Raw genomic sequence first — 25,930 nt, 5'->3', positions numbered from 1 at the left:
TTTTTTTTTTTTTTTTTTTTTTCCTTTTGGCATTTTATAACTTTATGTTGTAGTATCAGATCTTCTAAGAGATTGGGACCACTGCCATTCATCCTGTGAGAGATAGTGAGTGAGCACAGCTCCAAAGGGATCAGCCCACGTTCATGGGCCTGTTTTTTTCTACATTTATCTGATGTACCTCACTTCCATTGCCCTAAATCAGATTCCGAGGATGATTTGGCTTGCTGCAATCCATAAGGATGATGTGGGGAAACAGGGATGATTTTATTCATATAAGGCGTTTGGCTGCAAAGGAGAAATCGGATTGCTCATAGGTCAGACAGAGTATTTGTGCCGAAAATGGCCAATAATTCCCCTGTCCTGAAAGGCTGGTCTTGTTTTACCTCCCTTCTCGTATAGAACTGTTCTGTCTCTCTCTTAAAGTGACTTTCAAACTAGGGGTACTAGTGCAGCTTCCATGAAAGCTTTACCCTACCTGGAGCTGTGCTGAATGCTGGCCTGAGTTGGAAGGAGGTGTGCCCCTGGGAGCAGAGATGAAGTAGGGGAGGAGAAAGGTCCTTTTTTGTTCTCAAGGTCCGTGGTGCCTATCTTCAGGCTGTGTGTGTGTGAGCTGGAAGTGGCAGGAACACAGTAGAAGAGGAGAAGATGGCAGAGACCCACAAGGCATAGCTCCTGACAGAGAGATCAGGGATTCATCTGAGATGCAAAGTGCTATTCCTCTGACCTCATTCCTCACACGGGGAAGAATGAGGCAAAAGTGCTGCTTGTCATGAAGAAAATGTTCTCATCCCTTCCAGAAAGAAGAGCTAAGCTAAAGAGATACAGTTTGGTCTACGTTTTGCCTAATGCAGATTCTTTGATCTCCCCCTGAGTCACAGTTGCCCAGGAAAGAAGGAGAGCTCACCTAACTGGCAGTCTGAGGAGCAAACCAGGACTCATAGCCTAAGCTGCACCCCAGTGCTCAACTGGGAGCAGTGGGTGGAACGGGAGACATGGTCCTTTCCTCACTCCCCTGGGCTTTGTGCAGATTTCATTCTCTGCTGCCTACAAGGATATTGCCTATGGCAAACACTCCAAAAGCAGAAACAAATCCAAGAAAGCAAACCTTCTTCAAAATGCTTACTCTATACATTAATTGCAAAATTTCTTAAATCAAACTGCTTTTTTTTGCCCCCTCCCTCCCCCCTTTTTTTTTTTTTTTTTTTTTTTAACAAAGCTGCATTTCTTAACGCTCTGGAGGCAGAAAAACAAACAAGTTGGTGATGGAAAAGTACAGCATTCTCACGCTTCCCATGAAATGAAATCCCATGAAATTGTCCTACTGTTGAACCTGTGGATTGGAAAGAGAAGAAACAAAAGTCAGCTCACCTGTATGCAGAGCTCTTCATATTAACCCCCATGGGACGAACCTTCCAACACAGTGCGGATGTGAGGAGTCCTGTTAGCACTGACCAAGGAGTTCTTTCACTTGTATTGAATGACTAGAGGGTGAATCCCAAAAAAGACGATCCCGTGCTCCAGTACATCCAGACCCATAACCAGTGCTCTCCAGAAGAGGCCAGTTGCCTGCCTGTGTTAATCTGTACAGCCGTCTCAGAGACAGATACTACATTTGTCCAGATTTTCCTGAATGTGTATTACCACAGAGGGACAGTTAAGGTATCAGTGATGACAAGAAGTTAAGTGTCCCACTGGAAGAGGAATTTGCTCTAACAAGGCAATCATCTTATTTGAACAGCCGGTCAAGATAGTTACGCTTCCAACACGTGTTGAGCTCCACATTGCCTTCCTATGATTTCAGTAAATACAGAAAACCTTGACAAACCATGGAAGATATTTTTGGGCTCAGTAGAGAAGGAACTAATCTTGTCAGTGAGAGGGACGTGTGCTTCCTGGATACATAGCTCAACACAGCTGGACAGCATCTGATTTCTAAGAGGCCAGCATTTTCTCCTATCTCTTGAGAAACAAAATAACGAAGGAATGAAGGGATCATCTAAACACTTTATTTCAGTTAAAATTACAGCATATAATTTCATCTGATTACACAATTACAAAGGCCAAGGGAAAATCCAATAAAATTGATTCATTACTACAGAAATTAGAAATCACTTTATGCAAGAGTTGCAGATAAAAGCATCTTATTAATTTATCTTTACGAGACACCATCAACAGTGTTTCAGACAGCAGCACTGTAGTTCATCCACCTAGAGATGAAATCACTGTTATTCAGTTTGTCTGATCCACAGAAAAGGAACTTTCTCACACTGGCTCAAAATGTTGTTCATTTTCATTAGTAAAATAAGCTATAAAACATCACAAAATGATATGATACTTATTCACTGGACAATGGGCATTATTAAGCTCTGTCATTTCTTTACTGTTATGTGAGTGAATTAATAATCTTTGAAGACATGATATGCCAATACAGCCAAACAATGAAATGTTTCTGATGCTGTTGGAAATCAGACGATATGAGACAGAACAAGTGCGAGGGGGAGCTTATACCATTTCATCACAAGAAACACTTTTCTTCCTTTGACCAACGTAAGACAGCATTTCAGTAAATTCTTTATGCTTTGAAAGAACAAGACTTCAAAGCCTTTAAAATCAAGACTGTATGAAATGAAGCTGCAAGACATAACTCAAAATTTATGTGTCAATAAACCCTGGAATTAAAGGGGAATATGAAAGCCTCCCCTGGAGAGCCAAAGCAGGATTGGCAATTAGTCAAAATCTGAGATAGCGAAGTTATATTTGTATATGTACCTACATATTTTATTTCAACAAAAATAGAATGCAAAAAACTTAGAGACATTTGATATTTTGTTGAGAAACAAGAATTATATGCCTAAGGCTGAGCTGGGCAAAGATAATCTAACGCATTTGTACTCAACAAGCATAAATGTGCTATTAGTGTTGTTTTTGCTACGTGATGTACAAATGGTTTCTCTTCACCAGTGAGATGGTCTTTTCAAGGTAGTTCTCACACTGGTCCAGAGCCCAGAGGTCCAAATTCGGAGCCCAGAACCCAGAGTCCATTTTGGGCCCAGAGCTCCAAATATTCATGTCAAAACAGCACTGATGCTTGTTTACACCCAAATCAAAAGATTTCCTTTTTTTGCCAATAGTCCATTTGAGACAGATTTTGATGTAGCTTTGAGAGAAGTACAGCCACAGAAAATACTGTAATGTCTGAGCAAGGATGAATCAAATGTTTTTAAAATGCACTGAAAGATCTGAAAGTAGGTTTAGTAATTCTTACTCATTCAAATTTCCAGTTTTACAGCTCAATAAATCTCTGCAAATATCTTCCTTCAACATTATCAGAAGCCTTGGTAATTTCAACTCTGGATCATGTCCAAGAGACATTACAGACCAATGCTTTGCTAGGACCCTGAAATGAAGAGGGCCTGGGCCATATCCCTTGCCTTTCCTGCATTAAAACCTCAAGATTCCCACATGACTTACTCCTCAAAACTGTGTTCTACCAGCACATGAAACCAAAGCTTGAAGACCTTCAGCATGCACATCCCTGCCAGTGCTCCCACACCAGCCTGCTGAGTTCAGTTCCAAATAGGCTGCGTGCCTCCTTCCTCCCAGGCAGTGTTTTTCCTTTCTGCCGCCTCTGAGGTATGTTGGGTCTAGTCCCTGCTGCCGGCAGATCTCCCATCCTCCCCAGCCACCCCCCAGTCTGTGCTGGTGCCTATTTTTTTCTCGTTTCCTGACACTGCTGGGACACCAGGACTTTATCCCAACTTAGCAGGGGCAGTTGCTCTCACAGAAAGACTAACCTTCACCTCTCCAGGTCTGCTCAGGCCCAGAGAGCAGCAACCAGAATAAAAGTCTTCTTTCCTGCATAACTTAACAAAAAAACCCTAAATAGTTCTGCTATTTCATAGTTAAGTCCATTTTCTCTCCTTATTCAGGAGCACTTAAATGTTCTTCTCTAAGACGGTACTGGTTATGCCATCACTACAACCCCAAAGCTTCCTGATACATACAGAAAAGTCTTTCTAAACTAAGTGTTTATTTCTGAGCACTCCTTGTAACAACTATCGTTCTTACCATGAGGTATACTATGACTTTTATTATGGCTTCTGACAGTAAGACTTTCAGTATGCTCAGTAAAAAAGAAAGGGCAACCACTGCTAAAGAAGTAATAAATCTGTTCATCCAACTGCAAACAAGGATAAACACTAAACAAATTTTACCTTGCAATCTTAGGCTCTGTTTTTCCTATTTTTCCTTTTAACATAATTTTATCACTTTAAAAATATTTCCTATTAAAGCTAGATTTAAAATGCTCTTTTTTGGTACCCCACACTTTTCTTTGATTTTGGCCAAACTTGCACCAAGGTTAACACTTATGTTCAAAATACTAAATACAGCTACACAGCTGGATCTAGTTTTTACAGTTAACTCTGATTTACTTTGTTTCCCCAATTTCCTCTCCATTCCCCTAATAGGTAAGGTTTTTCTCCCCTTTTGCCTAATATTTTCTCTGTATATATACTTTTGCCATCTTTTCCATTGTCCATCCTCTCTATAGTTTCCCAATTCCCAAATTCCCCCCTTAGGAATATATGTTATTCTCTCCTCTCCTTCCTTTTTCCCATGCCAGATTTTTCCTACTCTGACTTCTTTTTCAGATGTGCCTGCTAATTTGTCCAATGCTTCTTGCGCTCCAAACCGGTCCTGCCTTCCCTCCCTCCTCCAGGATTCATCAATCACTGCCCTATATTGACAAAGATAACTCAACCCCTCTCTCACACTTGGACAACTGCCTTGGTACGTCCTGCATCCACACAGAGAGATTTCAACTCTCTTCAGACCTGAGTCCAGAACTTAAGCTCTGGAAACTCAGGGAATAGTGAAGAGCAGTGTCATAGCACACAACGTACTGTCCCACAGGACCAACAGAGAAGCCAAGGCCTAAGTGCCAAGAAGAAGGGGATTTTCCAAGCTGTGCTAACTACAAGGCACTGCTAACGCTGGCAGGCAGAGGGAATGGCAAGGGATGTGCTCACCTGCAGACACACACCAACCCATGCAGCCTGTGATGAGCGAGCCAGCAAGCTGTTGCTGAATGGCCAAAGGATGTGACATCTGTGGGTGGGAGTGTTATATCCCCAAAAGACGAGGCACGTTCGCCAGTGGCTTGAGAGGGGACTTGATCTCGGCAGCCAGCCTCACAAGGTATAGAGGGTCAGATTCTGCCATACAAGTGGCTTACTTCTTCTTTTCAACTGGGTAATAGTGTTCCCTTACCAGAGGGGTACAGTATCGCCTGGCATTTCAGTGAAGAACTGTGATAAATGTGTTTTTACTCTTCAGTGCCCTTTACTCACATGTAGGCTGTTAATGACTTTATCTTCTAAATCTATTCTCTCACAGCTTAGACAACTGGTGCAAACCCCTCCAAGTGTTCCAGAGGCGACAGCACAATCCCTAATAAAGCAATACAAAAAGCCCCAAAGAATACTCCAAAAGCAGCAAAGCAAGAAATCTGGCACAAGAAGACCTAAACACCAGCTATTCAAAACATACCTTTTGGCTATACTTATATCTAGTGTCACAAACAAACAAAGCTCAAAAGAATACCCAGGCTGGTTGGGTATTAACCATCCCTGTTTTAGGCATCTGCAAGAAAAAATTCAGAGAATCCCTTACAGGAGGAGGAAAGACAAGCGAATGCCAAAGATTTTTATTTCCCCTCACCTTCTATTGACCTGCAGTAGAGGATTGTATAGTGTGCCCATTATCGAGGTGCAGCAATGAAGTTGCCTGTCAATGAATGGCAACAAACAAGAACTAAGATGACTTTTACCTTCTCATACTGCTCAGGAACCTCCATTCGTCTGGAACTAATGTGTGAAAATATGACTAACTTGGCCTTTAAGTCACTGTACTTTATTTCTTCCCGTTCAATGTAAAAGCGGTGGTGGACAGCATTAGGAAGGATCAACAAATAGCTTTCAGAAATCTGATTGTCAGGCTATTTCAGTGTTCTTTGTTATATACTCTGAGATTTCTCCCCTCAGTTATACACCATGCTACTTAGATTCATTGGTATGCATGCAGTGCTAAGAAGCTGTATTTATTCTCAGTGCCAAAAGTAAACACTGAAATCAGTGACACTGTTGATTATTTAGAGGAAAAAAACCCCTAACAAACTAAAAAAGAACTATGATAATGAAATGAAGTCCAAATGAAACCAATCTATTTTTAAATTCTGAATTTATTTTGACAGATTTTCAATAAGCATTATCAATTATATGAATAACAATTCAAAAGGACAGAGACTTTTTTTTAGCTGTGTATTTTCTTACTACTTTTATATTCTTTTCATGTCTAAAAAATAGATTTTATTGCTGGTCCCTCACTAGTATGCAAATTTCTACCAGAATCAAGTAACACACATAACAGGACAGAAAAAAATTATATATTTCTAAAGCAGGGTAGCATTCTTTTATCTTTTTTTTTTCTTTTCTTTTTTTTTTTTCTGCAAGGAAAGCCATTCTTCAAAATTGCTCAGAAAATATGAGAAAGTCCATTAGTATCTTCAGACTCCTAAGAAAGACTCTTGGCTAATGTTACTGGTCTAAAAAGGAGATAAGCCATATAATTTTACAGGAAGCAACCCACCGAATCCTTCAGCAAACACAGATTGGCAATCTATCTTCAATTTAAAATAATGAGGTGGCAGGAGTGTGATGGAGAAATAAGTCTTCAAAAACATCACGTAAGGGAATCCAGCTGTGCTTGTATAGTTTCCAGCTATTTAAAGGAACAAAAAAGAGAGAAAAAACTCTACTCATATAAAATGTTGTTTAGAAACATGCACACAGAAAAAAACCCACATTCCAATATCTTCAACTATGCATACTAAATCTATTCACATAGCAATAAAAAAATCCTGTACTCATGAATATTTGTTTTTACATGAAGCTATTAGAATTCATTGCCGCAGTTTAAATATTCAAATTTTAAAGAAACAGTTGTCTAAATACTGCCTTTTTTACATGCACAGATGTTTTGCTGTGAATTTCCAATGCATAACAACAAGGTAAAAAAATAATAGAGTTCATTTTGACTGGATTACGAGCCTGGCATTTCGACTGAAGACGTAACACAAAGATGCTCTTTCCAGAGAGCTCCTCATTGTTAATCATCTGCTACTGCTCTTGATCTAACTGTCAGGTATGCCTACCATGACCCACGCCCTGCCTATTCCAAATGTGAATGCACAGACTCTTTTGAAAATGCTTTATGTGATCAAACAAATCCAGCAGCCTTAATTAAAGTTGGATCCATTTTCCTTCCAGTTTCATTAGCTTTAATTCATATAGGCAACGCTTCCTGCTGAGTAGCATAAGGTGTTTACAAAGAAACTATAGTATTGTAAATTCTACAAACCTTGTTATAGAACTCAAACAGCTCCTGATGACTAAATTCTACAAACACTTTCTTCATGTTCTGTGAAGGAAAAAGAAAAAAGAAAAAGCAATAAGCATACTTTTTTCTTTTATTTTTTGGTATTAATTCCAGCAATTCAGAATATGAGATTAAGCTATGTGAAAGACAATGGTTGCAACAGTTAGTTTTCCTTCCATTCACTATGATGTCCCCCATATATGCATATTCCTTCTCAGTGAAGATGTCAAGTCTACAGGTACATCTATTCTCCTGCTGCAAAGAATGATAATAAAACATTATACGAAAATGATTTTGTTACCTTATTTTTAAGTCAGATAAAAATGAAAGATTACATTCATCTTTCTCAGCAGTCTGTCTAAGATCTGGTAAATACCATTACACAATGACAAAGTCAGTAGTGTATTTGATTGAACTTGCACAGCTATTAATGTACTGCACCAGCACAAAGCTAATACTTCCATTCATTAATCTAACAGTTACGATCTTGGCATGCTGACACTGCTATAGGCATCTACGCACAGATTCAGCCTAAGTTAACAATTAACAGCTTCAAAGCAGTGCTTAAACACTAAAAAAAGCAAAATAAAACAACTGATGGGAAGTGCTGTCGGTAAAGCAGACGGTGTTAATAATCCTCTGCACACGTGTGCTGACGTCTGCGGATAGGGGGGTTAAATTAAAATATCTCTCCTGCTTAACCCTCTTGTGAGAAACAGGTAGTTTAATACCTGCTACTTTCAATCACAGCGCAGATCTATCCAGATTGTTTCTAGCCTTATTCCTTCTACTTCGCTTTGTCACTTTACTTCTTTTAAAATAAATGCCTAACCGTCACTGCACATTCTCTGTGTTGTTGCTAGACTTTCCAAGGCTTGGAGGCATTCCTGAGGATAACAGCTGCATTTCCATAAACTAACAAGGCTCTGTGAAAACGGGAGTCTGTGGACACCTCTACTCACAAAATATTATCAGCCGAAATAACTTACACGCCCTTATTTTGTTTTAACTGGTGCCATCTTCACATACCACTTAAGCCAGAAGAAAAGCGCTTATTTATCAATTCAGCTTAAATTCAGCAAGCATACTTTTGCATAGAGACAAGGCTGTGGGCCAGGTTCTGTGTACTCTCATACCGATGCAAGTCTCGATTGGAGTCAAACAACGCTGCGGAATTTGGCGCACCAAATGCACAAGAGCAGCAGAAGCCCTGGGAACTCAGGATAGGTACTGCCTGGTGCCTGCTCCTCAAAAGGAGCTGTAAGACACAGGAAAGGGATAAAATAACTGGGGCCAGCCTGTCTGGTGCAGTTCCTCCTCCCCGCTCTGCAGAAAGAAGGAGCTTTTCCAACAATTTCACGAAGGCTACAAAAGCCTAGAAAAGGACCAGTGATTTGCATGAGAGACCAATCTTCCCCCTCTGGGAAGGAACAATGCAATTCTGGGAATCGTATGGTGAATACAAAATAAAACTACCAGGACAGCAGTTCTCTTTGCCATGACTCCAGCTGATCCTCCTTCCAAAGAGCATAATGGCGTGACAGGGAAGTAAAAGCATTTTTAAAGGCTTTCTAACAGCTAAGAAACAAAGAGAAAGCAAACAAGTGGTTTCTTCAGAAAAGAAAGGGGGTAGAGGAAAGAAGAAAGATACGCTAATAGCAAATGGATCTACCATTTCAGCCTGGATGTTTGTTTGGCATTTGCCATTCCAGAAGGATTTTGGTGTTTGAATGGAAGGAAGAGAAACTGAAAAGAGGACCTTCAGAATAAAAGGAAGATATCATGCATCTTAAAGTTTGTCAGTCACAACGAATAGTCGGGGTGATCTCTTGCACGACTCTGCTGGATTCCAACAGGACAGTTTTGCCATGTCCCCAGAGAGGAGCAGCGGGTGTGTGACACCTCCAACCACCAGATCTTATTTCTCCAAGCTCGGTGTCTCATTCAAGACAGGTATCTTCTGGTGCTGCCTCAGATCAGCAAGCAAGGGCAACTTCTCACACACACACACACAGAAGAAATTTAAAAGCTTGTCTTTCATGTTTTCCTCTAACTACATTAATCACTGCAAGTTATAAGATAGGGTATGCAAATGAAAAAAAAAAGTGTGGTGCTTTTACTTTGGGTTCTTTTATACTAAAAAAAATCCCTATGCTTTATGAACAGGTTGAGATCTCTCTTCCTATTATTATTTAATAATCACATTCTGATAACTTAGAGAAAATTTATGTGGCATTGTAGCAGGCAAATGTCTGGGGAGAGCTAAAAGAAAGCATGCCGTGCCAGGCTACGTTTCTGATCTAGGGGTGGGGGTGGGATTGTCGATGGGAAAGAGGATATAACAATCTTTTATAAAATATGTTGTTTATCTTCACTTAATCCTCTGCTAAAACAGGATTGTTTCTGTGTGTAAAAACCTGGTATGTCTACTACATGACTTCAGCAGAGAACAGTGTCACAAAAACGTGTGCAGAAGTGTGGCACCAGTTAAAAATGTTATTTTTACAATACGAAATTTCTCACTGTATGAGTCCCTTGAGGAAGGTGCCAAATGACCACTCTTATGTGATCAGGAGTTCCTATATAGACCAGAAAAATATCATATCATTGCTAGGTCTCTACAAGAAAAAGCTACGTCTGAGCAGGCTGGTGGCTCCTTGTTTTTAGCTGACATCCCCACTATTCATTATTTCCTTTACACTGTGTGAACGTAAACAACTATAATTAAAACAATGTGTCCCAGACTAGGTTACCATCCAGTTAATTCCTCAGTAAAATAGTATTAAAAATTACTGTTTAGATAGAACATTGCTAAAGCCCCCAGAGCAGGCAAATTCCTAATCTGTTTTATGGAATTTTGCTCAGATAAGGATACAAAGTTACAAACTGCAATAATTTTTCAACCATAACTAAAACATAGGATAAAAAAAAAAAAAACCACTTTCAGCTTGCCGACTTAATTAAATGTCACTGTGTGCAGATAGAGTCTCAGCCTATTTACGAAAAGTGCAGCTAAGCTGCCTTCTTTTATCTACACATACAGGTTTTCAGATGTTGTCTGTGACCTAGTATGTGTTTCCCAGAACGTAAATAAGAAAACAGTAATTTGCTGGATGTCTAACTTCTATCAAGCACATCATTCTCTTTTCCTCTTTCCTGATAAATTTCCTCCCATTCCTCACCTTCACTCTACTCTTTCCCTCATTTCTGGCATCTCATTTTCTCTTTGCTGTTATCGTCTTCACATGAAAGAAAACTAAACAGAGTAACCAGAAAACTAAACTGAATTTATTCCCACTGTCACACTTGGTCACTCTAATACTTTTTCTAATTACGCCCCAAACTTTGTCACTGTGGCAGTAAAAGTCCTAGCTCCTTCTTTTAAGAGTTTTAGCCTTGAGGGACACAGCTTCATAGCGTCAGAAGAACATAGCTGAAGATGTTATTCTTATGAAGACCAAACACTCATCCTTTGGGTAGCTTTGAAAATGCGGAGACAGGCTTTTTGTCTGATTCACTACCCATTAAGAGTGGCAGGGACAGCACTGGAGTGATGGGCTCAGTGAGCTGAAGACGTGATGTGCAGCATCTTCAGCTACATAAAGTTGCTGTTAAATTCAATGTCCTTATCTGCTGTTAAACATGACAGAGCATTGCATTTACTACTGGGAAAGTCGGCATGAATTGCAGGTGTTGCCCAAGACAAATCTTTACATCGCTCAGAATCCACTGTAAGGAATATGGTAATAAGTTTTCTGAAATGTATGGTTTAACATATTTGGCCACATATCACTACTGAATGTATTTTTAAGTGTTAAAATTAATTTTTAGTGCCATTTCGCCTTTCTAGATCTACACACAATCTGATTTCATTCCACCTCTTCTCTCACCCAGCATTGTATCCATTTACAATTTACAGCCTCCTGAGAACTGTGAAATTCTAATAAGTTTAACTGATTAGGGTTGTTTTCTCCCCTTACCTATCTTCTCATTTATTGTCTGGTATCATTTAAAAAAACATAACATCTTCACTATTCTCTAAAACAGCTGTTCAAAACCAGATTTCCTTTGGGAGGTGGAGAGGGTGGAGAAGAGGGGAGAGAAGGGAAAAGAAAATGAAGATAAAAACTTCCTGCTATCCTATCCAAAACAGCCATTCTGAATGTATGGCTAATTCTACAAAATAGCTACAATCATTCAATATACACTTATAACCACCAGCAATCAGGCCAATATTTAGCTGAACATGATCATCAGCATAAAATGATGAAGATTCAACTACATAAGATGTAAAAGAGCCTCCAATTTCCTATTGCCTGGGCTAACAATTTATTTTAAACATGTACCTTCTTGCTGCAAAATGTTTCTGTGGAAACCATGCAAAAAGTGTCTCCTTAAAATACTTCAGAAAGCAGAGGCAAATTCCTGGTTATAAGCAAAGGATTTGATTGTTGTTGTTATTATTATTATTATTTTTAATCCAGTGCTCTAGATACTTCTGTTTTAATGTACTACTGCAAAAGGCTTTATTACTAGCAACTGAATTTTGCAACCTTATTTATCGCCCAGTTGTATTCCACATACTTAACTCCCCCACCCCAGGCATAAGCATAGAGCAAGGCACTAGGAGTTATAAATAAAAAGCAAACTTCTCATTTTAAAGCTAACTTGAATATGAAAAATTGATATTGCTATAATAGTTCTCAACTGCAAAGCTGTAACTACTTTTACAACGTTGCAAAATAAATGCCAAGTATTCTGAAGCAAACAGATGGAGGGACAGGCTGGTTTGTATATCTAAATGTCTACTGATAATGATAATGTTCTATGACTGAGCACATGTAAAAAATTACAGTGTATTCAGTGAAGTTTGTTAATAATAACTAGCTGAAGCAACACATATCCCAGTCTCTATATTGTAATATAACCTTTAATGCTATCTTGAGCCACATCTCAATTGGGTTTAAGAGAAGAGTATTTTCACATTTGCTTTCCATTCTGCAATTTATTCCTATTAGATATCCTTAAAATCTCAGATATAATGGAAGGATATGGACAATTAAACTAATAAGTTTATGGCCAAATTCTGATGCATTCCTAAACAGACCCCAGATGATTCCTAGTTGCCAACACTTCCCTTTGGACCTATCAGTTTCTTTGCTACATCAATTCAGAATTCCTTTAAATTTCCGTGGACCCTGGAGAACAAAGCATCCACTTAGGCACTTACAGATGGGAAGTTGCATCTCACAGAATTTATCAGCAAGTTTAAGCTGCTTGGTCAGAGAGATGAATTTGTAGCCTGGTAAGAAATGCAGATGTGTTAAAACAGACCAGCATTACTTAAAAGCACACCTGTTCGGTAACTCTCTGCAAATAAGAGACAGCAATTATGACTTCTTTACATTCTTACAGCTGTAGATGGATGTAATTGAGCTCAGGGATTCAGCAGAACACAGGGAGTTAAATACCAACTTATATATTCCTAATTACACTTCCTTCACATCATCAGAAAATGTGACCTTCAAACTTCATTCTTCTTCCAAGCTTATTTCCATTTGCAATACCAAATAATTATTTTTGTAGAGAAAAAAAAATCATGCCTCATGACTGAATTATATGCATTTTCAAGTCTCAGTGTGAAACTGTCATAAAACAGAACATCTTTCATACTAACCCCCTCTCTTCCTGATCGATATGTCAACATTTAGATTGTATGTATACTGCATTCTCCCTTTTAAAGGTGCATTTCTTTTTCATATAAACTTAAGAATTTCAAATTCCCTGTGGTATGTAGGGAGATCAAAATCAGCAGCACACTAAGCATGTCTTTGCCTCCCTTCGCAACATATTCGTAAGCTCCCTACCTAAAGCTGTGTTGATTCCTGAGATCCAATCAATGTGTCACTGGAAATTGATGGTTTGGAGGTACATACTGATAATCTTACTCTAGCAGATACAGGATCATCTAAGCATGTTTTCATGGCAAGTGCCTAGAATAAATTAATTGCCTGGTCCAGTAGTGAGCCAACAGACTCCACAGGCATTTGGAGACCTGCAGAAGACCCAACATATTTCCAAAAAGCAATAAGAACTGTCAGTCATTTCCATTTTCACTCCTGTTCCTTCCACCCTCCATTACTGGCTGGACCACATAGGCTGGGAAGATCACAGAGCACTTGAGGCAGACAGGCCCATTTTTTCACCGCAGGGGAGAAAAATGCTTTTAAAACTGAGACAATTATCTGGTAACAAAGAATAAATACCATCTTGCTAAAGACAAGGGAGCAAGCAAAGCATTTTTTTCTAACAGCTGTACTCAGACAGAGGGTCCCTTTGCCTTGAATGTACGATGAATTTCCATTCCTATAAATAACATCATTAGGTTGGTTGGTCTTTTAATGATACTTTTGCATGGAAAAACTCTCAAAAACAGAAATCTAGAGTTGTAGGCTTGTCCCTTCTGTGCAAAGATTATGTTAAATATACTTTTACAAAAATACCACAGTGAACAAACATGTTTTTTGGGGAAATAGGTGTGTGTATCTATCACAAGAAATATTTAAAAGCAGGTCTTTTGTATGGATACATCCCTGTATGTTCTAGAGAAAATGGCTCATAGAAGATCTATTGAAAGGCTGGCTTCCTTCTATCTCTGTTCTCTATTTTGTATATACCTTCACATGCCCTTCTGTTCTTTGAAGACAACTATACACCGTACAAGTTCATTATTGATTCCTCACTAGTCTCCACATGGGATCAGTCGCTAACAGCATAAAGCATCCATCTGCACAAATGTGCCATTGTAATTTCAGGATTCAATAGGAAAATGTGTAAGTATAATTCCCAAATAGAGTATCCAGGAAAAGACATGTTTGAAAATTGTTAGTTTCATTCATTAATAGGCTGCCACACAATTACTAAGAATACCACTGATTAATCTAAAGAACGTAGGTCCTAATAATGACAATTTTCCTATATCATCTCTCATATAATTTTGCAAATTATACTGTACTCCTAACAGTGCAAAAAGCTCTCTGAATAAGCAACCTCGCTAAAAGTTTAAAATAAATACATCCTTTCTTCCTATTAAATTTCAATGTATCAAGTATGGAGAAAAGAGTCTCTGGGAAAGCACATAGACCCTAATTGTTGCATATCGCTTATACAGTGTACAGTCTGTAAGTATCAGAATGCAACTTTCTTCTTTAGTCAGAACTCTACTTTGATGACTAAATAATTTTAATCCTGAGAAGAAATTAAATTCTTTGATCTTTCACATTTTGGTACAGCTTATTTGGCACAGAAACTATGATATTAAAAAAAATATATTTAAGTGCAAGGAAAAACAAGGAGTTACAGCTCCTCCAGGGCTATCACACAACTGTTCAAACACCATGAAGACCAATGAGTTCATGCTTCTATGCTAAAGATATCTCACATCAGGACTGGCACAGGTGGTCTTACATTCACCTTGAATGATAAGGAATTCTCTTTTCTTCCCATGCTTGTATTCACGGAGAACTACTGCTGAAGAAACAGAGCCCAGCAGTAAGCACGCTGCTGCAGAAATGCTTTCAAGCTTTTCTGATCCCACACGTTCGCTGAATTTGATCACGGCCAAAATAATTTATTACAAACTACATGTGAAAAAGATGTCACGTAGGCATGGTTATCAAATATTTCCATTATTGTTCTCAGAAAATAATGCAATTCTAGGAAGCTAACAGAACTGAGTGTAAAAATTAAGTGCAACATAAGCCTAACATCAGCATATGAAAATTTAAGATTATGGACTCAAATGGCAAATTCTGCAATTTGGGTAAGTATCTTAGGACAGTGAAGCTCAGCCCTGCAGTGTCAAAGGCAGACTGAGACAGATTGCTATGTAGGTATTCAGTGGCCAAAACCTCCCATAGCAAGGAGAGCAGCTCAACAACATGCACAGAGTGTTTTAGAGAGCTTCTCACACAGCTTGCTTACAGCTGACATGACTAACATTGAGTTGCACATCCTTTATGTTTAAATCAGATACACATCTAATGTTGGGTCTGACAAAAGCTGGACTTAGAGAAAGCTCAAATCGTGGTCCAGACTTCTCAGGAAGCCACCCCTGTGGTCTCAACTAAAAGCCAGACAAAACCTCCTGTGTCCAGGGGAAGCAACCTGGGTTATTGTCCTCTGCACACACATCTAGAGCAACTGCTCCTATACGGTATAATCATGTAGATGAGTAACACTTGAAAAAGGCTTTAGATGAATGGAGGAAGATGGTATCTTTTTGCAGCATCAGCTTCTGAGCCTACCTGATTCAATAAGATACTGCAACACTATATTGTTTTACCATGAAAGGCCTTTCTTCACCACCGGAAAACCTGAAAGTATCTATTGTTTCCACTGAGGCACAAGAAAAGAGGCTGGATAACAGATGCCAGCAGTGACAGGAAAAATCTAAGAAAGCTCAGATTCATGTAAAATCAATGTAACTGATGTGAAAATACCCTTTCTAAAAATCTGCTTAAATATTTACAAAATGTCAAGATTAGATAATTTGTAAATTAGCTCTTTTGTTTGGGACAGGTCACTCAGAGTATCACCAATTTGTGTTTTGTTAGGAGACAAGCAAAGATAAAATGTTTGCAGGTTTTTGTGTGCTAAATGGGTGCTAGTAGCTGTCAACAAGCATATCTCTGATCTCCAACCAGGTTCTTGCACAAGTCTCAGCTGCTTAAGAGACTGGGAGCCAGGCAGGAGTGAGGGATGTTAACTAGCAGGCTAGTGCCCAGCAGGACCAAAGATCTTATACCTCTTGAGGTATAAGACTGTTTGTAAAGCAATGTATATTTTCCTTTTTTTTTTTTTTTTCAATTTTATTAGGAAGTCACCTACTACTTTTACTGTATTCTAAGAAACAGAACATTAGTACAGCTTTTGCTACAGAAATCACAATTTACCACTAAATGCCAGATTCCTAAGCCACCTTCTCTTCCTTGCCAGAAGCAACTCAGCAAGGCCCTGAGCCTGGGTTACTCCTTTGGATCAAGGACACAGTGATGTTGCAATGTGATGAAAAAGACGTTGCCCCCCTGATACAAGCAAATATCAACATTTCTCAGGCAACACGGCAGAGTGAAAAACTGGGAGAGATCTTTAAAAAGAAAAGTTTCCCAAATTAGACAAAAAAGCTTTCCATTTTCACATGGATTAAAAAAAAAAAACAACAACAAAAAAAACCAACAAAAAAACCCCACAAAAACCGACTGTGTGGTCTTTTCTAATTATGACTGCAAAATAAAGAGGAATGTGGAAACAACCACTTATTATGACGCAATTCATCAACAACTTTTCTCTCTCAGTTTATCGCTGAAGGTTACACATGTTCTAAAGACGCAAAAATCAGCTATTTTGGATTTTAGACAATGTAATTTCAGCGATCCTGCATTGTTACTTTCACTGAAAAGTTATTCAAAGCTTGCTGCAGTGGTGTGGTGTGAATTCTCACTGCTTGCAAAGGGAACTGGACAGAGCGCTAAGGACAGAAAGTACTACAAGTGCTGTGTAAGTGTTTTCACATACAGTGAAGATGAAATCAAACTTCTCACCCACAGATTCCTTCAAAGCCAGAATATGAATATAACTATATAGGTAATACCTTCTCAGGGAAGAAAAGAACCAATTTTTGGCTAACATAAGCAATTGGAAAGAGGGTATCAAATCTCTCTTCCTTCTCTTCAAGTCTATGTGCTACTGAATCACAGTTCATACTGTGATTTAAAGCAACTATAGGTTGCTTTAAAAAAGTGAGCAATGTGAAGGAATGCAGTACCAGATTTGGATTATTCTACAGATGGCTGGAGTACAATGTAATACTCAGGGCAGCTGCAATGGTTGCAGTGAGTATCAAAAATGAAGATACTTTTTATGTTTTTCTCTTAATATGAATCCATTTAGCTCCAAGTTAATTATATCTTTCTCTGCCAAGCCAGCACTGCATGATGCAAAAATAAAATGGTAACACAAGGAATAAAAAGTTATATCATATAGTGTAATCTTTTCATAAAAATAGACCTGAAATTTATATTTAAGCTATGCTTAATGTCTTTCAGAGTTTTACCTTTTAAGCATACACGTTCTTCAAAGGGAAAAATGGAAAAATTAGGTGTTACAGGTCAGCTTGCAAATGCTATTTTGCCTGTATGAACGATTTTACAAACTGCTGTTTAAACCTATGTTTAAGATACTAAGTCACTTCTTCCAAAAAAGTACTGAAAGCTTATCATTTGTTTAATGTATTGTCTACACTAATTATAACACAAATTGAAAGTGTAATATACTGGTTAGTCATTGATATTTAGATTTGCAATCTAAGAAGTTATGAAACTTTTAAAATAACCTAACATGTTTCCAGATCTTTTCTTACATGTTCTCTTATATATGGAGAGAATGTTAAGTATATATCTGCTGACTATCAAAGGTTTTAAATGTCAAAGAATAATAAAGACAGGAAATGGTTTAAAATACTTTCTCTTGAAATAATATGCTACTGTGGAAAGGAACACAACTATTCTCCTTTTAGTCACAAGAAGGTTTTCAACATGCATACTGTTCCCCACAACATCCCTACTTCTAAAGTGGAGGGATGAGGCTTTGATGGATGGGTAGATGGATAAGGAATTGGTGGAGAGCCAACATCCAAAGAGCTAGAATCAATGTCTCAATGTCAAAGTGGAACCCAGTAATGAGTTGTGTCCCTCAAGGACCCACAATAGGACGGGTGCTATTTAATATCTTCATTATTGTCTTCATTAATGACACAAACAACAGGATTGAGCGCAGCCTCAGCAAGTCTGTGGATGACACCGAGCTGAGAGGTGCAGCTGGTATGTTTGAGGGACAGGATGCCATCCAGAGGGACCTTGACAGGCTTGCGGAGCGGGTCCATGCGAACCTCATGAGGTTCAATGAGGCAAATGGCAAGATCCTGCTCAGGGCAATCCCCAACATCAACACAGACTAGGGGCTCAATGGATTGAGAGCACCCTTGCAAAGAAGGACCTGGGGGTGTTGGTGGGTGAAAAACTGGACACGAGCCAGCAATGCGCAGGCCACAAAGCCAATCGCATCCTGGGCTGTGTAAAAAAAAGTGTGGCCAGCGGGTCAAGGAAGGCGACTCTCTCTCTACTCTGCTCTGGTAAGACCCCACCTGGAGTACTGCATCCAGCTCTGGGGACAGCTGGTTTCGTTACAGCAGCTCCAGAAGACGGCCACGAAAATGATGGAAGAGGCCTCAGGGTGACAGCAGTCCTATGAAAAAGCATATCAAGAGTATCTGCGCTCTCTTGCTGGTGAGTGACAGAATTAGCAGCTGAACACACACTAAAGTGAGATGCCATTAGATTCCAGACGTGAGAAAAGTTTCGTCACTGCTGAAGAGAGACTAATTCCACAGCCCTATGCACAGGAATGAATTACCAAAATTGCAAACCAGTTGCCTTAATGAGAACAAATAGCCCAATATGCTTGGGATCATTATTTTAAAAAGACTAAAGCACTATTGTGTAGGAGAATCAATTCCATTTGGATTGTTTTGTTTATCTTGGAGATAAACAGATTAACTTGTCTGTAACCATAAACTAGCCAGAATTCTGGTACTCAGGCAAAGGCAGTGTGGGATCAGAGGGTGTCTAAGGAATATGCAGATCTAACAGTTCATTTGACTTGGGTTTTTGTGGCACCGGTTTTGTTAATGTTGAAGCCTATAGAGGTATTAATATCTAAAATGTTAGAACACAGTCCAAGATTGCAAGAGGAAGGATCAACACAGTAAACTGCATCTCCCTATCAGCAAGAACTTGGATAAATATACAAACTGAGTTTCCGTATTTGAACTGAAATGTTTCTCCAGGAATTGTTCCTATCTTCTGTGTGTTGAAAGTATTGAAATGTACGCACATGGGGGGTCAAAAAATGCAAGCCATTCAGCAATTACTACACTTGGTACAGCAAGGAATGAAAACTTTAGGATACAGAAGATCTAGAAAGACTTTCCATTCCTTTTTTCTTTGGGAACTAAAACTTCCTTCTGAACTTCTAAAATACATCCTTCAACAGTTCTACATGTAAGACAAGAGGTTCTTATCCTAAAACACATCCCATCCTATGAGGAAGAGAAGAGAGCATTTACCTGCGTTAGCAAGAACACAGCCATCAGGCAGAGTAAGGTGACCCTCCTCTGCTCAGCACTTGTGAGGCTTCATTTGAGACACTGCATCCAGTTCTGCAGGCCCCCAGCACAGGAGGGATGTTAAAAAACTGAGAGTTCAGCAGCACCTGGATGGTCATCATCTGTATGCCCCACATATGAAGAGATATGGGAAGAGTTGGTTTGCTTACTTTGAAACAGGGTTAAGAATGGGGAGTCTAACTGCAGTCCTATCCATAACAGTTTTAGCATTAAATTATATCACTATGACGGGTGATTTTAGTTTATCTTGTTAAAGATTACAGACCCTGTACAGAACCTGTTTAAACAGCCCACCTGATAAAAAGAATACTTGGTAATAAATAATAACCATCCCTTAGATGAAGAGTTGATAAGGAATACAATTTCAATCCATCCATGACGATTCAATTTCTCGGAATATTTTCCACAAGGGGTTGACCACCTTTTAGATGGCCACTGTTCTTCACTCTTAGAAGACGTGGAACTGGATGCACAAGTAATTTCGATAGATATTAGCTGATCGGCAGTGACAGTAGCCACAAAGATGATATAGATAACTTAGTAGTAGACCGGTAATATTCACAAGTGACAAGGCTGTTGAATGGTCTGTCTTGGGTTCCAAAGACTTTGCTGACCTGTTGATTGTCTATCACTGCCAGTTTAAAAGTGCTGCAACTGGACTCTGATTAATGTTTTTTAAACAATGCAAAGTATTCTAGCACAAACATCCATAACGAGCAAGAAAACCCAAAGGGTCTGGAACTCTTGGATAAAAAATTGCTGCTATTAGACAGTCACACCTCTAGACAGTACCATTCAGAGCATCACTTAGCCATCAGGCTCTTGGTGTAGAATCAAAATGCTACAGTCAGATAATACAAGGTGCTAGACTCACTTCAACTGTTAAAATGTGTTTAATAGAAAGTCAATAGGTTAATTTTGCATCAGTGGCTGCACAGCCCATTCTCTCAGAATAAAGACAGCATAAAAACATAAAGCTGGCATAAACTCTGCATTAGTTGCATAGATTCTAGATAATGTGACAGAATGGCAATCATGTACCCAACATTACAATTCTTCTGTGAGCAATCCGGTAGGGCAGCGATACAGTATTAATGATTGTGAAATCATGCCTAGACTCCATTGTGTAAATTTAATTCTGAGACTATGGCATTAGATTTAATTTCTTCTCAAGGTACTAACTGGCTGTGAATTGAACTGAAAATGCTATTTACAGGCCAGTATGTGGCAATACTTCCAAGCAAACAAGAAACCAAGAAGGTGAAGATATATATCAAAATGGGGCTGTAAATTACCTTGCTGAAAGGTCTTACCCAAAAACTTACTGGAATACTTCACTACTGTGAAGCCATACCACAAGGAATCTCACAGGACATTATTCAGATGATAATAATAAAGGTTACTAGAAAATCCTGCATTTTCTACACTTCCGTTTAATGCAACATACATTTTCCTGTATAATGCATTTTGCTAACTCTGTGTTTACAGAAACAAAGACACATTAAACATTGACAGAGATCCACATTCAAAACCTACACAAATTCATGAAATTTTAAGACAATTTACATTGGTTACTTTGCAAAATCCCAGCATCCCACTGCTTCTAGTTGCTGAATACAAAAAGCTCCTAAATGCTTTCCAGCCAAATGCCTACAGTTGAAAGTGGAAAATAATGCAAGAATTTTAAAAGAAAGTATAGCTTTGTCCCAATCCTGACCACAGTGGTATAAATATGCAATGGTTTCATAGCCTAGAAAATGTGTGAGATCAACTGTGACTGAGTAATTAGTTCACGCAGATCAATTTAGAAATCAACATAGACCTTGGAAAAGATCAGCCTCAGGATCAAGATCCTGCAATAGCGACTGCTCTCCAGCTCTACCATCATTCTCTGTTCTAGGAGCCACAAAGAAAATACAACCTTTCTTTCACCATCCCTCTAATTCCCAATTAGGTGATATCCGGGCTTCGGTAACAGTCTGTCCCTGTATTTCGCAACTACTACATTAGCAGCTGTCTGAAATGAGGTAGGGAGTCTCAGTCTTAACCCACGGCATGCAGAATAAAGAAAACAACTGAATTTTGCACGTTTTATTGGTCTGAACACTTCATCAGCGAGAAATAAACTCATCCAAAGAGTCAGCCAAGGCAGAGTCTCAGGACGGGAAGCAAACACAGTTCTTCCACATGTGTGTTTGAAGAGAAGGGCATGAAGAGAAGGGTAGCCTTGTTATGTATTAGGAACAACAGAACTGCAAAACATCAATGTGTAATACAGGAAAGGCGGAACAGAGACTTTTCTTATAGCAAGAAAAGCTTATTGCTTTCCTTATTGCAAGGGACTGACAACAGCAGATACCACCAGCAGATTTTTTGCTGCTAAAAAGGAATTTTGATGGACTATGGTCACCGACAAGCATGAAGTCCGTATATTTAAAAAAAAAAAAAAAAAAAACACATTCAGGTTATTCCTACTGAATAAGGTTTTGACCAGAGTGGTTCACCAATACCACAGAGAAATTAACAAAAAGAAAAAGAGATTTTCAAAAAAGTTAAACATAGATGTTATGTTTTGCAATGAGAAAAACTTGCCGCCTCAACAGAGCAATAAATTTAATACCTTCACTTAAGTAAACAAATTTTAAGAATCTGTAGCTCTCTCATACACTTGATGTTAAAGTCTCAAAGTATGACAAATATTTTTGCCAAATTTAAAAAAAAAAAAAAAAAAAGCCACATTCAGGTTATTCCTACTGAATAAGGTTTTGACCAGAGTGGTTCACCAATACCACAGAGAAATTAACAAAAAGAAAAAGAGATTTTCAAAAAAGTTAAACATAGATGTTATGTTTTGCAATGAGAAAAACTTGCCGCCTCAACAGAGCAATAAATTTAATACCTTCACTTAAGTAAACAAATTTTAAGAATCTGTAGCTCTCTCATACACTTGATGTTAAAGTCTCAAAGTATGACAAATATTTTTGCCAGTACAGCTACTTTTCAGTTAACTGCAATGAAAGGTTTATTCTTTGGGCTTTTTCGCAGCTGCTTTTCAGTGAATTGCAGTGACCATATTATTATTTGCTCTTTTTAATTTATTTCTTTTTTGGTCCCCTATCAGAGACCCTATTCATGCTACATTAAAAATGGTTCCTTCCACACTACCGTAACGTAGAAAATCTAGTACCAAAGGAAAAAACTTTTTCTAAAACATGTGGGTAAATATTGGGTTCATATATGCAACATTAATTATTTAAAATCCTGTATTCTGTCCTTTAAAACATTTATTTTTTTCAATTCAAGCCCTTTTGAATAACAGGGAGGAAAAAGGCACCTGAAATAAGCAAACTCATTTTAGGGATTTTTCTTTTTAACAAAAATAACATGTGCTCGTGGGCATACACACTTTATGTAAATCCTTAGCACAAAATAATTTTATTATGGTTAAGATATATTTCAGTGGATGAAAGGAAGGAATGGAACAGGGGAAAAATAAGAAATTTCAATGTATGCATTGAATTAACCCTACATCAGTGTAGATTAAAAGAGCTCCAGTGGTAAATGAAAGTCTATAAAAATATATATAGTTGAGCTTTTCAGCATCCCTGAGAATTTACCAAATATATACTACCTCTATTCACAGGTTTGTGCATCATCTACAGCACAGAATGAGATTGGATTGGATACACAGCCTAATGCTTTCTTGATACGTTTACCTAGCCACAGCTCTGATGCTCAGTTATCCCATCGCTGAAAGATGAAATGGCTTGCAAACGCTGCTGCTGACTTCATTTTCCTCTTGATCCTCAACACTAAAAGCTGAAGTTTTAACAGTGGCACTTCTGAAAAAGCTTAGGAGGCTGTAAGAGTGGTAACTTGCCTCATACATAATTTTGTAGCGACAATTTATATTTTTTTATTAGGAGTAAAGTGCAGATTTGTATAAAGGAGTGGTAAATTCAGTTCCCTCATGTTGCAGTGAAGAGCAGTAACAGCTTGACTCTTGAGATATTTTTATTTATTTTCAATCCAAGCTTGGACATGTTCTGCATGAGAGATGATCTGAACTTCTACATTACCTAGGCTCTACTTTCACACTCCAGTAGAAAATGTATAAATCACAGAAAATAATGTTTTCTTCCGGCCCTCTATATATACTTCTTTAAAAAAAAAAAAAGACATGCCTACAATTTAAAAATGTTTCTATCAAAGAATTAAAAGTCCGAAATGTCATTTGACATTACTCATTTTTCAAAAAATCCAATTAATTAACAAGTAGGTTTTAGGTATCTGTCCATTCCAAAAGACAATTAATACCTTTGCCCAGAATATTAAGTCTTACATGGCCATAGAAGTACTGACACTTAATTCAATACTGTACCATCTTGCTAGAGGGAAAATGTAGAGTAGCTCTTTTGTAAACCCTATTAAAAATGTATGAGACATTTTTTATTTTGGAAAATTTAATTTTTTAATCCATAACCCATAAATGTCATGCACATTAAAAACCAACATGCATTCTAAACAAAGCAGGTCAGAACCAGGCAGCATCTATTATTAACAATGGGGCTATTAGCATGGAATCAGAACGCCAGTCTTAACACGAGTAAGTCATGTGTCTGCACAGCAAGCTGACTGACAATACGAATTTTCTCAATATGCAAACCTTTTGTCCCAAACTTCTTTCGTGGCAATTGTGATGTGGGTATTTTATGCAGCCACGAGAAAACAAGTAAGTGGCATTATTTTTAAAACACACACCAGTATTTGGTTTTGCCCAAGAAGAAGAAGAACTGGCAGAGGACAGAATAATAAGTTAAATGGAGAAAAAAAAACGATTAAAGAAATCTAAGATAAAAAATGCAATTTTTTCCCTCTGTTACAAATGACTTCACAAGAAACTTTACAGCATGCCATGGGAATATCTAGTATTGCCATGGAATTCAGAGATACAGCCTTGGAGAAAGAAGCTATTTTCTGTTGCCATACCACAAAATCAAAGGATGTGGAAAACACAAGCATATTTAATGCTAGATTCTCCTCCTAATCCAAGGAGAACCCAAAGCCACAGTCATACTCCCTTTAAAAACTTACTTCTCAAACTTGAAAGCACCTCAACACTCCAGAAAGAAGTGCCTTTTGTCATGCTCTGCTATCCATAACTTCAACTCCATTTATATTCCATCAATTTCAATCAGTAGCCTCTCATACTTTCTCTTTTCACTTCATCTGTCTGTGGGAAGTATTTCAAACACTTGGGATTGCTGTCAAAGGTACCTGAAACTGGCTCTTGCAGCAGGGTGTCTGGCCTTCAGAAGTCATAAACCATTAAGTCATTTTTAACAAACCTAACTACAGTATGGGAAGAACCCTTGCATGCCTGTCTGTTTAACTCACAAAGCGAACTTGGCAATACCCTCTTTGTCATTACAATCTTTGGTTGGCATTAAAGCAATAGACCCAATGGCCCTTTAGCTTAAATATCCTGGAAAACACAAGACCCGACAAATTCTCAAGCAAGTCAAACAATGGATGAAACACCAGTAATCATGGAACAAAGATCTGGAATGAGAAAGGAAGCAGATATGAGTAAGCAAAGCTTCTCTTAAAAGATAATTAGCTTTCCAGCTAAAAAAAACCCCTTATTTGCAGATTTCTTCTGTTTCACTGATGGCTTTAGAGGTAGCAGTGTATGTGCATCCCCGTTAGACACCCTCCGAGACTCCAACTGGATTTCCTGAGCCTTATGTGGGGTTATCTATCTAATAATCCTCTACAGACCTCTACTCAAAAGCTTGCCCCATCTTCCCTTAAACCCACAGATAATGTTTGCACCCACATTTTTGGGCAAGGCTTTCCAAAGATTTATTACTTCTTATGTGAACGCATCAACACTTCAGCTTCAATTAAAAAAACACACATCCTGACATATCAGCTCCCTTTATAAAGGTAGTGTGAGTGAATGACAGTTGTTTTGCTAATCCCAGTAAATGCCTTCCCTCCATCTGTTAATTGTCATGCTATTGTCAAATTGAGGGGAATATATTAAGATGCTACTTAAAGGTTATACTACATTTTAACCACTCAGCTTTAGAAAGACATATTTTCTAATGTAATAATAAGGGATTTGCTTTTAACTCCCAAAGCACCTTATCCATTAGTTCAGTATCTCTCCATCTTAAGTCCAGCCTCTCTTTACTGAAGAATCCACAATATGGCACTCACAATCTGAGAGTCTTTCACTTTCTT

The 25,930-nt window shown here is 38.3% G+C and overlaps 1 protein-coding gene across 1 annotated transcript in view; it reads right to left on the bottom strand.

Moving 5' to 3' along the window:
- Window positions 1-1,992: 1,992 nt before the first annotated feature.
- The window catches only part of COMMD10 (COMM domain containing 10), a 115,167-nt gene continuing 91,229 nt past the window's right edge, over window positions 1,993-25,930 (bottom strand). The window contains exons 5-6 of the mRNA XM_014957872.1: window positions 7,420-7,479; window positions 1,993-6,780 (exon numbers count right to left, since the gene is read on the bottom strand). Coding sequence (XP_014813358.1) covers window positions 6,742-6,780; window positions 7,420-7,479 — 99 coding nt within the window. The 3' untranslated portion in view covers window positions 1,993-6,741. The remainder of the gene's footprint in view (window positions 6,781-7,419; window positions 7,480-25,930) is intronic.

This window comes from Calidris pugnax, unplaced genomic scaffold (assembly GCF_001431845.1).
Source record: "Calidris pugnax isolate Ruff unplaced genomic scaffold, ASM143184v1 scaffold358, whole genome shotgun sequence".
NCBI classification, from domain to species: Eukaryota; Metazoa; Chordata; class Aves; order Charadriiformes; family Scolopacidae; genus Calidris; species Calidris pugnax.
The sequence above is the reverse complement of the archived record's forward strand: the minus strand, read 5'-3'. Positions and strand labels throughout refer to the sequence as shown.